This window comes from Tachyglossus aculeatus, chromosome 2, assembly GCF_015852505.1.
Source record: "Tachyglossus aculeatus isolate mTacAcu1 chromosome 2, mTacAcu1.pri, whole genome shotgun sequence".
NCBI classification, from domain to species: domain Eukaryota; kingdom Metazoa; phylum Chordata; class Mammalia; order Monotremata; family Tachyglossidae; genus Tachyglossus; species Tachyglossus aculeatus.
This window is the reverse complement of record NC_052067.1, coordinates 165,832,020-165,849,324: the sequence shown is the minus strand read 5'-3', so window position 1 is coordinate 165,849,324 and position 17,305 is coordinate 165,832,020. Positions and strand designations below refer to the sequence as shown.

At 45.1% G+C, this 17,305-nt stretch overlaps 1 protein-coding gene across 1 annotated transcript in view; it reads right to left on the bottom strand.

The window, feature by feature from the left end:
* Positions 1 to 16,002, bottom strand: part of LMNTD1 (lamin tail domain containing 1) — a 242,410-nt gene extending 226,408 nt beyond the window's left edge. The window contains exon 1 of the mRNA XM_038741112.1: positions 15,950 to 16,002. Coding sequence (XP_038597040.1) covers positions 15,950 to 15,973 — 24 coding nt within the window. The 5' untranslated portion in view covers positions 15,974 to 16,002. The remainder of the gene's footprint in view (positions 1 to 15,949) is intronic.
* Between the last annotated feature and the right edge of the window lie 1,303 nt (positions 16,003 to 17,305).

Genomic DNA, 17,305 nt, shown 5'->3' with positions numbered 1-17,305 from the left:
AGAACTTGTCAGCTGTGTGACTTTGGGCAAGACACTTCACTTTTCTGGGCTTCAATTACCTCATCTGTAAAATGGGGATTAAGATTGTGAGCCCCACGTGGGACAAACTGATTACCTTGTATCTACCCCAGCGCTCAGAACAGTGCTTGGCACATAATAAGTGATTAACAAATACCATTATTATTATTATTATTATTATTATTATTCTTCTCTGGGCCTCAGGTTCCTCACTTGTAAAATAGGGATTCAATCCCTGCCCTCCCTCCTATTTAGACTGTCAGCCCCCATGTGGGACAGGAACCGTGTCCAGTCTGATTAACTTGCATCTATCCCAGATCCTAGAACAGCATTTAACAAAAAAATAAAGAGTTTAACAAGTACCATAATAATAATACTGTCTATCCTCCCCTCTGCATCAACTGTGGATTTAGCTGTGCATTCTTCGGTGATGATGGTATTTGTTAAGCACTTACTATGTACCAAGCACCGTTCTAAGCCCTGACACTTTGATGCTCACTACAGCCCCACAGCACTTCGACACACATCCCTAGAGCCCGGGCTTGGGAGTCAGAGGTCATGGGTTCTAATCCCAGCTCCACCACTTGTCTGCTCTAGGACCTTGGGCAAGCCACTTCACTTCTCTGGGCCTCAGTTACCTCATCTGTAAAATGGGGATTAAGACCGTGAGCCCCACGTGGGACAACCTGATCACCTTGTATCTACCCCTGCTGTGTGATCTTGGGCAAGTCACTTCACTTCTCGGAGCCTTAGTTCCCTCATCTGTAAAATGGGGATGATGACTGTGATCCCACGCGGGACAACCTGATCACCTTGTAAACCCCCAGTGCTTAGAACAGTGCTTAGCACATAGTAAGCGCTTAACAAATGCTCTTATTATTATTATTATTATTATTATTATTATTATTATTACCCCCCAGCACTTAGAGCAGTGCTTGGCACATATATGGCTCAGTGGAAAGAGCCCGGGCTTTGGAGTCAGACGTCATGGGTTCAAATCCCGGCTCTGCCAATTGTCTGCTGTGTGGCTTTGAGCTAGTCACTTCTCTGGGCCTTAGTTACCTCATCTGTAAAATGGGGATTAAGACTGTGAACCCCCCGTGGGACAACCTGCTCACCTTGTAACCTCCCCAGCGCTTAGAAAAGTGCTTTCCACATAGTAAGCGCTTAATAAATGCTATCATTATTATTATTATTATTAACAAATACCATTATTATTACAATTTCTCTCTCCCTACTCCATTTTCATGTCTGTCTCCCCCTGCGGACTGCGGGCTCCTTGTGTACAGGGATCAAATCTACCAACTCTGCCACACTGTACTTTCCCCAGCACTTAATACAGTGCTCTGCACGCAGTAAGTGCTCTGGGAATACAACTGATTGATTGATATGCTCTTTTTCAATTGCACAGTCAATTGTTTATCTTGGTGACTCTGTAAATACAGACATGGCGTGAAAAGTAGTATGGCCTAGTGGAAAGACCATAGGTCTGTGAGTCAGGGGACCTGAGTTCTAACTCTGGCTCTGCCATGCACCTGCTGTGTGACCTTGGGCAAGTCATTTCACTTCTCTGTGCCTCAGTTCCCTCAGCTTCAAAATGGGGATTTAATACCTCTTACTTAGACTGCGAGCCCTATATGGAACCTGATGATCTTGTATTTACCCCAACACTTAGTACAGTGCCTCAGTAATGATAATAATAATAATAATAATAATAATGGCATTTATTAAGCACTTACTGTGTGCAAAGCACTGTTCTAAGCACTGCCGTACCTGGAGAAACAGCGTGACTCAGTGGAAAGAGCCCGGGCTTTGAAGTCAGAGGTCATCAGTTCAAATCCTGTCTCTGTCAATTGTCAGCTGTGTGACTTCGGGCAAGTCACTTCACTTCTCTGGGCCTCAGTTCCCTCATCTGTAAAATGGGGATTAAAGACTGTGAGCCCCCCATGGGACAACCTGATCACCTTGTAACCTCCCCAGTGCTTAGAACAGTGCTTTGCACATAGTAAGTGCTTAATAAATGCCATTATTATTATTATTACCCCAGTGCTTAGTAGAGTGCCTAGCACTTAATAAATACCATTATTATTATTATTGCAGTGCTTGGCATATAGGAAACACTTAACAAATATTATCATTATTGCTGTTGCTATCAATTATAATTATTATTATTGTTATTCTCAAACCTGCTTACAATCTCCAAACCTGTTTCCCTTCTCTTAGAAGTAGCACTGTTTAGTGGATAGAGCATGGATCCGAGAGTCAGAAGATCTGAGTTCTAATCCCAGCTCCACTACATGTCTGTTATGTGATCTTGGACAAGTCACTTCACTTCTCTGGGCCTCGGTGACCTAATATGTCAAATGGGGATGAAGGTTGTGAGCCTAAAATAGGACAGGGACCGTGACCAACCTGATTAGCTTGTATCTACCCCAGCGCTTGGAACAGTGCTTGGCCCATAGTAAGGGCTTAACAAGTGCCATCATTATTATTAATTACATTTATTCTCTTCAGTCCGTGGGCCTCTAACTCTCTCCATCCATCTCCTTCTGGCTCATCTCTCCTTCCTTCCTCCCTCCACCCTCCCCTTCCGAGGAAAAGTCTGGGTTTGAGTAGTCACGGGTCACAGAAAGGTCACAGGCCAAATATTTGGGATTATACTTCACCGGACCCTTATGACGCACATCACAGTGATTCCTGCTCTGAGTCATTGGCCATAGACTCTCCTACGCCTCTCTGGTGTTTGGAAAAATAATTAAGGGGAAATTTTAAAGGGAAATCCTTGGACGTCCATTCTGGTAGGTGTTGCGGCGAGACCAAGAAGAAAAATGGTTCCATGCCCTTTGGAGTGACTGTACGGGACTGAATCAAAACTGGCATGGGTCCAAGGAATCCCAGAACCTCCCCCAAAATGAGGAGGTAGGTGGGTCTTTTTTATGATACTAGTTAAGCGCTTACTATCTTCCAGGCACTGTACTCTAGACTCTAGACTGTATGCCCATTGTGGGCAGGGTATGTCTCTCTTTATTGCTGTATCATCCTTTCCAAGCAATGCTCTGCAAACAGTAAGTGCTCAATAAATAAGATTGAATGAAGGAATAATAATAATGGCATTTGTTAAGCGCTTACTATGTGCAAAGCACTGTTCTAAGTGCTGGGGAGGATACAAGGTGATCAGGTTGTCCCACGGGTGGCTCACAGGCTTAATCCTGTATATATGCATATATTTTTGTACATATTTATTACTCTATTTATTTATTTATTTTACTTGTACATATCTATTCTATTTTATTTTGCTAGTATGTTTGGTTTCGTTCTCTGTCTCCCCCTTTTAGACTGTAAGCCCACTGTTGGGTAGGGACTGTCTCTATATGTTGCCAACTTGTACTTCCCAAGTGCTTAGTACAGTGCTCTGCACACAGTAAGCGCTTAATAAATACAACTGATTGATTGATTGATTGATTAATCCCCACTTGACAGATGAGGCAACTAAAGCCTAGAGAAGTGAAGTGACTTGCCCAAGGTTACACAGCAGGCAAGAGGTGGAGTCAGGATTAGAACCCAGGTCCTCTGACATCCAGGCCCTGGGCTCTCTCTGCTAGGGCACACTACCCCTGCATCCAACAGACGAGGAGAAGAGAGAGGGTAGGTCAGGGAAGGGAGGTGAGAAAGCTCAGGGAACAGTGGAGAACAGAGCACATATATCAGAGGACTCTGCTGCCTTGATCATTTTTCAAAAAAAGATAAATAAATACTCAGTCCCCATTTCCTCATTCCTCAAATACCTCCAGTGGTTGCTCACCCACCTCCACTTCAAACAAAAACTCCTTCATAGTAATAACTGTAGCATTTCTGAAGCACTTCCTATGTGCTGAGCACTGTTCTCTTCCTCCCTTCAAGGCCCTACTGAGAGCTCACCTCCTCCAGGAGGCCTTCCCAGTCTGAGCCCCCTCCTTCCTCTCCCCATCGTCCCCCTCTCCATCCCCCATCTTACCTCCTTCCCTTCCCCACAGCACCTGTATATATGTATATATGTTTGTACATATTTATTAGTCTATTTATTTATCTATTTATTTTACTTGTACATATCTGTTCTATTTATTTTATTTTATTAATATGTTTGGTTTTGTTCTCCGTCTCCCCCTTCTAGACTGTGAGCCCACTGTTGGGTAGGGACTGTCTCTATATGTTGCCAACTTGTACTTCCCAAGCGCTTAGTACAGTGCTCTGCACACAGTAAGCGCTCAATAAATACGATTGATAGATTGATTGATTGTTCTAAGCGCTAGGGTAAAGATAAGGTAATCAGATTGGGTCCGATCCCTGAACCACAGGAGGTTCACACTCTTAATCCCCATTTTATAAATGAGGTCCAGAGAAGTGAAGTGATTTGCCCAAGGTCCCACAGCAGACATGTGGCAGAGCCAGGATTAGAACGCAGATCTACTTAACTCCCAGGCCTTTGCTCTATCCGCAAGGCCACGATGCATCTCCATCAGTTTTAAGGCATTCAGGATATTCCCTGCTTCTACATAACCTCGCTATTTTTTTTTTTAGTGGTATTAAGTGCTCACTACGTTCCAGGCACTGTACTAAGCACGGGGGAAAATACAAGCTCATCAGGCTGGACAGAGTCCTTGTCCCACGTGAGGGCTGACAGTCTTAATCCCCATTTTACAGATGAGGGAACTGAGGCACAGAGAAGTGAAGTGACTCGCCCAAGGTCACACAGCAGAAAAGGATTGGAGCTAGGATTAGAACTCAGATCCTCTGACTCCCAAGTCTACACAGCAGGTTAACTTTGCTCCTCTGATGACATGCTACTCCAACGTCCCTTGATTTTGTCTAACTCATCGCCAACCCTTTGCCCACAACCTCTCTCTGGCCTGAAACGCCCTTCCCCTACATGCCTGACAATCCCTCTCACTTCCTTCAAAGTCTTATTAATAGCCCATCTCCTCCAAGAAGTCTTCCCTGACTAAGCCCTCATTTTCCCACCCCGCCCTCCCTTCTAATAATACCATATTTGTTAAGTGCTTACTATGTGCCAGTCACTGTACTAAGCACTGGGGTGGATGCAAGCAAATCGGGTTGGACACAGTCCCAGTCGCACGTGGGGCTCACAATCCTAATCCCCATTTTACAGATGAGGGAACTGAGGACCAGAGAAGTGCAGTGACTTGCCCAAGGCCATGCAGCAGACAAGCAGCAGAGCCGGGATTAGAAACCGTGACCTTCGAAGTCCCAGACCTTAGCTGTACTCACTAAGCCGCGCTGCTTTTCATTAATTATGGTATGTGTAACGCACTTACTATGCGCCAGGCACTGTACTAAGTGCTGGGGTGAATACAAGTAAATCAGGTTGGACACAGTTCCTGTCATTCATTTATTCAATTCGTTCAATCGTATTTATTGAGCACTTGCTGTGGGCAGAGCACTGTACTAAGCGCTTGGGAAGTACAAGTTGGAAACATATAGAGACGGTCCTACCCAACAACGGGCTCACATTCATTCATTCATTCAATCGTATTTATTGAGCGCTTACTGTGGGCAGAGCACTGTATTAAGCACTTGGGAAGTACAAGTTGGCAACATATAAAGACTGTCCCTACCCAACAGTGGGCTCACAGTCTAGAAGGGGGAGACGGACAACAAAACAAAACATGTGGACAGGTGTCAAGTCATCAGAACAAATAGAATTAAAGTTAAATGCACATCATTAACAAAATAAATAGAATAGTAAATATGTACAAGTAAAATAGAGTGATAAATCTGTACAAACATATATACAGGTGCTGTGGGAAGGGGAAGGAGGTAGGGCGAGGGGGATGGGGAGGAGGAGAGGGAAAAGGGGGCTCAGTCTGGGAAGGCCTCTTGGAGGAGGTGAGCTCTTGGTAGGGCTTTTAAGGGAGGAAGAGAGCTAGCTTGGCGGATGTGTGGAGGGAGGGCATTCCGAGCCAGGGGAAGACGTGGGCCGGGGGTCGGCAGTGGGACAGGCGAGAAGGAGGCCCAGTGAGGAGGTTAGTGGTGGCAGAGGAGCGGAGGGTGCGGGCTGGGCTGCAGAAGGACAGAAGGGAGGTGAGGTAGGAGGGGGCGAGGTGATGGACAGCCTTGAAGCCAAGAGTGAGGAGTTTTTGCTTGATGCTTTTGCTTTGCTTTGCTTTGTCTCACATGGGGCTCACAGTATCAGTCTCCATTTTACAGATAAGCTGAGGCCCAGAAAAGTGAAGTAAGTTGCCCAAGGTCACACAGCAGACAAGTGGCGAAGCTAGGTTTAGAACCCATGACTTTCTGACTCCAGGCCCGTGCTCTATTCACTAGGCCACTGCCTATTTCAAACCCTTCAGTTTTCATTTCATGACCACAGCACTTACGTACATATCCATCTGGAATTCATTTTCATGTTTGTTTCCCACTCTTCCCTCTCAGAATGGCACCTGGAGAGTTTCCATTTCTCTACCAGTCTTGACTATGGGAAGGAGAGTGAAGCAGAGGCCTGTCATTCATTCATTCATTCAATTGTATTTATTGAGCGCTTACTGTGTGCAGAGCACTGTGCTAAGCACTTGGGAAGTACAAGTTGGCATCATATAGAGACAGTCCCTACCCAACAGTGGGTTCACAGTCTAGAAGGGGGAGAAGACAACAAAACAAAATATATTAACAAAATAAAATAAATAGAATAAATATGTACAAATAAAATAGAGTGATAAATACGTACAAACATATTTACAGGTACTGTGGGGAGGGGAAGGAGATAAGGCGGTGGGGAGGATGGGGACGGGGAGGAGGAGGAGAGGAAGGAGGGGGCTCAGTGTGGGAAGACCTCCTAGAGGAGGTGAGCTCTCAGTAGGGCTTTGAAGGGAGGAAGAGAGCTAGCTTGGCGGATGTGCGGAGGGAGGACGTTCCAGGCCAGGGGGATAACTTGGGCTGGGAGTCGACGGCGAGACAGCGAGAATGAGGCACGGTGAGGAGATTAGTGGCAGAGGAGCGGAGGGTGCGGGCTGAGCTGGAGAAGGAGAGAAGGGAGGTGAGGTAAGAGGGGGCGGGGGGATGGACAGCCTTGAAGCCCAGGGTGAAGAGTTTTTGCCTGATAGTCCTAACTTTGCCGGTTGCTAGCGAGTGGCAGGCAATCTGCTAGAAGTCAAAACTCCCCCGTGCTGGGCAGCAGCGGCATGGGAGAGATTCCAGGGCACAAACTCAAGTTTACTGCATGGAAGAAGGCGATGGTAAACCAATTCCAGATTTTTCCCAAGAAAACTCTCTGGATCCACTACCAGAATGACTGCAGATGGAGGTGTGGGGGTCAGGAGAGATATGTCCATGGAGTCTCTATGGGTCAGACACGACTCGACTGAACTCGTCTTCCCTCCCAAACCCTGCCCTCTCCCTGACTTTCCCATCTCTGTTGATGGCACTACCATCTTTCCCATCTCACAAGCCCACAACCTTGGTGTTATCCTCAACTCCGCTCTCTCATTCACCCCTCACATCCAAGCCATCACCAAAACCCGCCGGTCTCAGCTCCGCAACATTGCCAAGATCCACCCTTTCCTCTCCATCCAAACCGCTACCCTGCTCGATCAAGCTCTCATCCTATCCCGTCTGGACTACGGCATCAGCCTTCTCTCTGATCTCCCATCCTCGTGTCTCTCCCCACTTCAATCCACACTTCATGCTGCTGCCCGGATTGTCTTTGTCCAGAAACGCTCTGGGCATGTTACTCCCCTCCTCAAAAATCCCCAGTGGCTACCAATCAATCTGCGCATCAGGCAGAAACTCCTCACCCTCAGCTTCCAGGTTGTCCATCCCCTCGCCCCCTCCTACCTCCCCTCCCTTCTCTCCTTCTCCAGCCCAGCCTGCGCCCTCCGCTCCTCTGCCACTGCTAACCTTCTCACTGGTCCTCGTTCTCACCTGTCCCGCCGTCGACCCCGGCCCACCTCATCCCCCAGGCCTGGAATGGCCTCCCTCTGCCCATCCGCCAAGCTAGCTCTCTTCCTCCCTTCAAGGCCCTACTGAGCGCTCACCTCTTCCAGGAGGCCTTCCCAGACTGAGCCCCTTCCTTCCTCTCCCCCTCGTCCCCCTCTCCACCCTCCCATCTTACCTCCTTCCCTTCCCCACAGCACCTGTATATATGTATATATGTTTGTACATATTTATTACTCTATTTATTTATTTATTTTACTTGTACATATCTATCCTATTTATTTTATTTTGTTAATATGTTTGGTTTTGTTCTCTGTCTCCCCCTTCTAGACTGTGAGCCCACTGTTGGGTAGGGACTGCCTCTATATGTTGCCAACTGGTACTTCCCAAGCATTTAGTACAGTGCTCTGCACACAGTAAGCGCTCAATAAATATGATTGATTGATTGATTGACTCGACAACATAAGACAAGATTCCCACTCTAGGCCGTAAGCTCACTGTGGGAAAGGAACATGTCTACCAACCCTGTTGTACTGTACACTCCCAAGGGCTTAGTACAGAGCTCTTCAGACAGTAATACCACTGACTGATTGATGGATTAGGTGGAGAGTTGATTTCCTTTTCCCAGTCTGTAAGTTTGCCTGGCCCAAGAAACTGACCTTCACTTTGACTGTAGATAGACTTCATCCCCGTTTTCCGATGAGGAGACTGAGGCCCAGAGAAGTGAAGTGGCTTGCCCAAGGTCACAGGCAGACACGTGGTAGAGCCGGGATTGGAACCCCAGTTCTTTTGATTCCCAGGCCCGGGCTCTAGCCACGCTGCTTCTCGACATTTGTTCAACACTCACACTGCAAAATATCAAACTGTCTTTGGGAAAAAGGGACTGTGATAGGCCCAGGCTGAGGTTGACCAGCTAGTCAGTGGTATTTGAGTGTTTACTATGTGTAGAGCACTGTACTGAGTGCTTGGGAGAGTACAGTATGTAGATATGCATGTATCTTTCCTCTCCTCCTCCCCATCCCCCCGGCCCTACCTCCTTCCCCTCCCCACAGCACCTGTATATATGTTTGTACAGATTTATTACTCTATTTATTTTACTTGTACATACTTACTATTCTGCTTATTGTGGTAATGATGTGCATCTAGCTCTATTTCTATTTATTCTGATGACAGCTGTCCACATGTTTTGTTTTGTTGTCTGTCTCCCCCTTTTAGATTGTAAGCACGTTGTTGAGTAGAGACCATTTCTATAGGTTGCCGACTTGTACTTCCCAAGCGCTTAGTGCAGTGGTCTGCACACAGTAAGTGCTCAATAAATACGATTGAATGAATGAATGAATGAATGAATGAATGAATAGGGAGAAGAAAAAGGATTAGCAAATGAGCCTTATGAGAGGAAATCCAAGAGGCCTGCATTTCAGAGAAGGGGAATAAAAATGATAGAAGGCTTGGAAAATAGCCTTGTGATGAAAGGAACAAAGTATATTCCATCTGGAGAGTGACACTTATAGGGCCACTAGGCGCAGGCACAATTTGTGCTTTTTAGGCAGTGAAGGGAGAAAGAGAGGAAGAAACCTGTTAGTTAACACGCCTCAGGCTGATTCTCAGTCTGTGCAGCTTCGAAGAAAACAAATTGGCATTTGTTAAGCGCTTACTATTTGCTGGGCACTGTATTCATTCATTCATTCAATCATATTTATTGAATGCTTACTGTGTGCAGGGCACTGTACTAAGCGCTCGGGAGAGTACATCCAACAATAAACAGGCACATTCCCTGCCCACAACAAGGTTACAGTCTAGAGCGGGGATAGGCAACCACTGAAAATTCTTGACGTATATATGTATATATGTTTGTACATATTTATTACTCTATTTATTTATCTTACTTGCACATATCTATTCTATTTATTTTATTTTGTTAATATGTTTGGTTTTGTTCTCTGTCTCCCCCTTCTAGACTGTGAGCCCACTGTTGGGTAGGGACCGTCTCTATATGTTGCCAACTTGTACTTCCCAAGCGCTTAGTACAGTGCTCTGCACACAGTAAGCGCTCAATAAATACGATTGATTGATTGATTGATTGATTGAGGTGTGGCAAGGTATGGACTGAATGGTTTTTCAGAAAAATTATCCGGGCAGCAGAGTGAAGTATGGACTGGAATGGGGTAGAGATATTTTCTCATCCTATTTTCCCTTTGTTTTACATCACCTACACAATAATAATAATAACAACGACAGCATTTGTTAAGTGCTTAGGCACTGTTCTAAGCACTGTGGGGAGAGATACAACCTGGTGTGACAACCTGATGACCTTGTATCCCCCCCAGCGCTTAGAACACTGCTTGGCGCATAGTAAGCACTTAAGAAATGCCATTATTATTATTATTATTATTATTATTATTATTATTATTATTATTATTATTATCAGGTTGTCCCACGTGGGGCTCACAGTCTTAACCCCCATTTTTCAGATGAGGTAACTGAGGCCCAGAGAAGTTAAGTGACTTGCCCAAAGTAACATACTGACATGGTGGAGCCGGGATTAGGACCCACGACCTCTGGCTCCCAAGCCCGTGCTCTTTCCACTGAGCCACGCTGATTCCCAAGGAAACAGTTGCGTCCTACTAGTTCAGTAATAGTATTCATTAAGCACTTAATAATATTGGTACATGGTAAGCACTTGCGTTGTACACTTGCTTGGGGAAGCAGCATGGCTCAGTGAAAAGAAAACGGGCTTGGGAGTCAGAGGTCATGGGTTCGAATCCCGGCTCCGCCACTTGTCAGCTGTATGACGTTGGGCAAGCCACTTCACTTCTCTGTGCCTCAGTTCCCTCATCTGTAAAATGGGGATTAAGACTGTGAGCCCCATGTGGGACAACCTGATCACCTTGTATCCCCCCCTGCGCTTAGAACAGTGCTTGGCACATAGTAAGTGCTTAACAAATACAATTATTATTATTATTATTATTATTATTATTATTATTATTATTATTATGTGCCAAGCACTGTTCTAAGGGCTAGTGGAAATACAAGTTAATCAGGTTGGACAGAGGCCTCGGCCCAAATGGGGCTCACACTCTTAATCCCCGTTTTACAGATGAGGTAACTGAGGCCCAGAGAAGTGAAGTGACTTGCCCAAGTTCACACAGCAGACATGAGGGGGAACCAGGATTACTGTGGGCATAGGACTATACTACTAGATGCTGGGAGAGAATACATAGGTGGGAATTAAACATGCTCTCTGTCCCTCATGGGGTGGACAATCTGAAAGTTCAAATGGGAAGAAAGTATTGGAAACAAATAATAATAATAATGATGACATTTATTAAGTGCTTACTATGTGCAAAGCACTGTTCTAAGTGCTGGGGAGGTTACAAGGTGATCAGGTTGTCTCATGGGGGGCTCACAGTCTTCATCCCCATTTTACAGATGAGGTAACTGAGGCCCAGAGAAGTGAAGTGACTTGTCCAAAGTCACACAGCTGACAATTGACGGAGCCAGGATTTGAACCCGTGACCTCTGACTCCAAAGCCGGGGCTCTTTCCACTGAGCCACGCTGCTTCTCTCAAATCTATTCTACTATACTCTCCCAAGTGCTTAGTACAGTGTTCCACATGGAATAAACGCTCAGTAAATATAATTGATAGATCCTTATATTGATACTTAAATTTTGTCTCTCCCCATGACTTTTAATTTAATTTAATGCCTTAATTGAGCCCCGTACCTTTACTTTTTATATCTTTTTTTAACCACTGAAGATGACTGAAGCTTCATCCTGCATTTGGTGGTAGAATTTAAAAGAAAACCACTTAAAAAAAATAAATCTAAGCAGGTCATGTTTAAATATCAAAAGTAACCCATTGTGCTATTTCATGTGAGTAAATGATTTATATTTATAACTAAACCAATATTAATGTTAAAGATCTTTTATCTAATATGAGAAAACATGATTGAAAATATGATCTGTGGTGTGATTCAGCCCTGTTTACAAACTATCAATCAGATGAAGCTTTCTCTCTTCCTTGGTCCAGGATAGCACTCTGTTCATTAAATTGTATTCAGTTGTATTTGCTGAGCGCTTATTGGGTGCAGAGCACTGTACTAGGCACTTGGGAGAGTATAATACAACAATAAATGGACACATTCCCGCTGGGGTGGTTACAAGCAAATCTGCATAGACAAAGACACTGTCCCACATGAGGCTCACAGACACATAGTTACGACTGTGAGCCCCACATGGGACAACCTGATCACCCCAGCGCTTAGAACAGTGCTTTGCACATAGTAAGCGCTTAACAAATACCATCATTATTATTAGAGAAGCAGCATGGCTCAGTGGAAAGAGCCCGGGCTTGGGAGACAGAGGCCATGGGTTCGAATCCAGGCTCTGCCACATGTCTGCTGTGTGACCCTGGGCAAGTCACTTAACTTCTCTGATCCTCGGTTCCCTCATCTGTAAGATGGGGATGAAGACTGTGAGCCCCACGTGGGAAAACCTGATCACCTTGTATCCCCCTCAGCGCTTAGAACAGAGCTTTGCACATAGTAAGTGCTTAACAAATGCCATCATTATAGTAAGCTATTAACAAGTACCATGACAATAATATTATAATAATAATAAATAATAGGAGGCCTTCCCAGACTGAGCCCCTTCCTTCCTTTCCCCCTCGTCCCCCTCTCCATCCCCCCCATCTTACCTCCTTCCCTTCCCCACAGCACCTGTATATATGTTTGTACATATTTATTACTCTATTTATTTATTTTATTTGTACATATCTATTCTATTTATTTTATTTTGTTAGTATGTTTGGTTTTGTTCTCTGTCTCCCCCTTTTAGACTGTGAGCCCACTGTTGGGTAGAGACTGTCTCTATATGTTGCCAATTTGTACTTCCCAAGCGCTTAGTACAGTGCTCTGCACATAGTAAGCACTCAATAAATACAATTGATGATAATATTATAATAATAGTAGCAACAGTATGGTGGTAGAGATAGTAGTAATAGCAGCATGGCCTAGTGGATAGAGCCCAGGGCTGAGAGACAGAAGGACCTGGGTCCTAATCTTGGATCTGCCACCTGTCTGCTGTGTGACTTTGGGCAAGTCACTTCACTTCCCTATGCCTCAGTGACCTCATCTGTCAAATGGGGATTAAGACTGTGAGCCCCATGTGGGATGGGGACCATATCCAGCCAAACTTGTATCTACCCCAACACTTAGAACAGTGCTTGGCACTTAAATACCATTCTTATTATTGTTATTATTATTGTTATAGTGCTTAGGGGTATGGACTTAGCTGCTTCTCATACAGTTCCTGCTGTGTGGCTTTGGGTAAGTCACCTTACTTCTCTGTGCCTCACTTCCCTCAACTGTAAAATTGGAATTCAATCTCTGTTCTCACTCCTACTTAATCTGTGAGCCCCATGAGGGACAGGGACTGTGTCCAACATGATAACTTGAATCTACCCCACTGTTCAGAAAAATGCTTGACACATAGCAAGTGCCTAACATACTATTATTATTATATCATTGTCATTATTAGAGAAGCAGTGTGGCTCAGTGGAAAGAGCCCAGGCTTTGGAGTCAGAGGTCATGGGTTCTAATCCAGGATCCGCCAATTGTCAGCTGTGTGACTTTGGGCATGTCACTTCACTTCTCTGAGCCTCAGTTACCTCATCTGTAAAATGGGGGTTAAGACTGTGAGCCCCCTGTGGGACAACCTGATCACCTTGTATCCTCCCCAGCACTTACAACAGTGCTTTGCACATAATAAGCACTATGATAGTGCTTACATAGTAATCATCATCATCATCATCAATCGTATTGAGCGCTTACTATGTGCAGAGCACTTTACTAAGCGCTTGGGAAGTACAAATTGGCAACATATGGAGACAGTCCCTACCCAACAGTGGGCTCACAGTCTAAAAGGGGTCTAAAATCTAAAATCTATAGTAATGACTATAGATTTATTATTATTATTATTATTACTTGTGTAAGTGACAGTAGCGAGGTGAAAAGGATGGGGAGATAAGTTCATCAAGGGAGACTTCCTGGAGGAAGTGTGATAAAATATGATTTGTTGCAAATTATAGCCTCTAGACTGTAAACTCCTCATGGGCTGGAAATGCATCCACTGACTCTGGTGGACTATATTCTCCCAAGCAATTAGCACAGTGTTCTGCACACATTAAGCATTCAGTAAATAGCACTGATTGATTGATAGATAGCCTTGAGGAAGAGAAGTAGTGCAGTATAGCTGGCCATTTGAGAAGCAGCATGGCTTAGTTGATATACAGCCCGGGCCCGGGAATCAGAAGGTCATGGGTTCTAATCCCGTTTCTGCCGCTCATCTGCTCTGTGACTGTGGGCAAGTCACTTCACTTCTCTGGGCCTCAGCTACCTCATCTGTCAAATGGGAAGTGAGACTCTAAGCCCCATGTGGGATAGGGACTGTGTCCAACCCAATTGGCTTGTATCCACTCCAGCGCTTAGTACAGTGTCTGGCACATAGTAAGCACTTAAATTCATTCATTGATTCAATCATATTTATTGAGAACGTACTGTGTGCGGAGCACTGTACTAAATTTCCAGTGGCTACCAGTCAACCTACGCATCAAGCAAAAACTCTTCACTCTCGGCTTCAAGTCTGTCCATCCCCTCGCCCCCTCCTACCTCACCTCCCTTCTCTCCTTCCCCAGCCCAGCCCACACCTTCCGCTCCTCTGCCACCACTAACCCTCCTCACTGTACCTCGTTCTCGCCCGTCCCACCATCTACCCCCGGCCCACATCCTCCCCATGGCCTGGAATGCCCTCCCTCCACATATCATCATCATCATCATCATCAATCGTATTTATTGAGCGCTTACTGTGTGCAGAGCACTGTACTAAGCGCTTGGGAAGTACAAATTGGCAGCATATAGAGACAGTCCCTACCCAACAGTGGGCTCACAGTCTAAAAGGGGGAGACAGAGAACAAAACCAAACATACTAACAAAATAAAATAAATAGAATAGATATGTACAAGTAAAATAAATAAATAGAGTAATAAATATGTACAAACATATATACATATATACAGGTGCTGTGGGGAAGGGAAGGAGGTAAGATGGGGGAGATGGAGAGGGGGACGAGGGGGAGAGGAAGGAAGGGGCTCAGTCTGGGAAGGCCTCCTGGAGGAGGTGAGCTCTCAGTAGGGCCTTGAAGGGAGGAAGAGAGCTAGCTTGGCAGATGGGCAGAGGGAGGGCAATCCAGGCCCGGGGGATATCCGCCAAGCTAGCTCTCTTCCTCCCTTCAAAGCTCTACTGAGAGCTCACCTCCTCCAGGAGGCCTTCCCAGACTGAGCCCCCTTTTTCCTCTCCCCCTCCCCATAGCACCTGTATATAAGTTTGTACAGATTTTTTACTCTATTTATTCTACCTTTGCATATTTACTATTCTATTTATTTTGTCAATGATGTGCATCTAGCTTTACTTCTATTTATTCTGATGACTTGACACCTGACCACATGTTTTGTTTTGTTGTCTGTCTCCCCCTTCTAGACTGTGAGCCCATTGTCGGGTAGGGCCCATCTCTATATGTTGCCAACTTGTACTTCCCAAGTGCTTAGTACAGTGCTCTGCACACAGTAAGTGCTCAATAAATACGATTGAATGAATGAATGAATGATCATTTCTATTATTATTAGAGCCCAGACCTGAGAGTCAGAGTGCCTGAGGTCTAATCCCCGCTCTGCCACATGTCTGCTGAGTGACCTTGGGCAAGTCATTTCACTTCTCTGTGCCTCAGTTACATCATCTATAAAATGGGGATTAAGTCTTTGAGCCCCATGTAGGGTAGGCACTATATCCAACCTAATTATCTTGCATCCACCCCCAGCAGTTTGAACAGTGCTCAGCAAATAGGAAGCACTTAACAAAACCCACAATTATTACTACTTTAACAGCGCTTGAGCCCCGTTCAGAGGAAATGCAAGAGAGGGTATATACGTGGTCTGTATTGAAGACTCACATTTTTCTGGTAGGCAAACGCCATTTCCTCTTGGGCTCGTTTCACCTCTGCTTTTCCAGCTTCTTGAAGTCTCTCTAGGGTAGCCTCAAACACCGGGTCTCTTTGGCTTAATTCGTAGACTTCTCCTTGAAGTTGCAAGACAGCGGCTTCTGACAGCGTAAGCCTCTCTTTCATCTTCTGAGATTCCTGCCATCCCGAGACAATAAATTGCAAATGAGAAAACCTTAACCAATCAATCAGTCCATCAATAAACTGTGTGCAGGGCTTGGGAGAGCACCATATAACAGAGTTGGTAGATGCGTTCGCTGTCCACAACCATCAATCAACGATATTTGATTTGATTCTCCCCCTTCTAGACTGCGAGCCCACTGTTGGGTAGGGACTGTCTCTATATGTTGCCAACTTGTACTTCCCAAGCACTTAGTACAGTGCTCTGCACACAGTAAGCGCTCAATAAATACGATTGATTGATTGATATTTGCTGAGCGCTTACTGTGTGCCCAGCACTGGACTAAGCACTTGGGAGTGTACAACAGAGCAGAGTTGGTAGACACAGTCCCTGCCTACAGTGAGCTTACAGTCAGGCAGTCAATCGTACTTATTGAGCGCTGTGTGCAGAGCACTGTATTCAGCTCTTAGGAGAGAACAATAGAACAATAAACAGATAAATTCCCTGCCTACAATGAGCTTACAGTCTGGAGGGGGAGACATTCATTCTTTCATTCATTCATTCAATCCTATTTATTGAGCACTTACTGTGTGCAAAGCATTGTACTAAGCTCTTGGGGAGTACAATTCAGGAACAAATACAGACAATCCCTACTCAATAATAGGCTCACAGTTTAGACAGAAATTAATACAAATGAATTGCAGATAATAATAATAATAACAATGGCATTTATTAAGCACTTACTATGTGCAAAACACTGTTCTAAGCGCTGGGGAGGTTACAAGGTGATCAGGTTGTCCCAAGTGGGGCTCACAGTCTTACTCCCCATTTTACAGATGAGGTAACGGAGGCACAGAGAAGTTAAGTGACTTGCCCAAAGTCACACAACATAAGTGGCCTGGGGCTGGGAGGGGGGATGAATCGAGTCATTCAATTGTATTTATTGAGCACTTACTGTGTGCAGAGCACTGTACTAAGTGCTTGAGAGAGGACAAGAGAACAATAAAACAGACACATTCTCTGCCCACAAAGAGCTCACAGTCAGGAGGAAGGGACAGACATTAATGGAAATAAATAAATGACAGATACGGACATAAATCAATAAATGACAGACATGGACATAAGTGGTATGGGGTTGGGAGGGGGGATGAATAAAGGGAACAAGTCAGGGCAATGCAAAAGGGAGT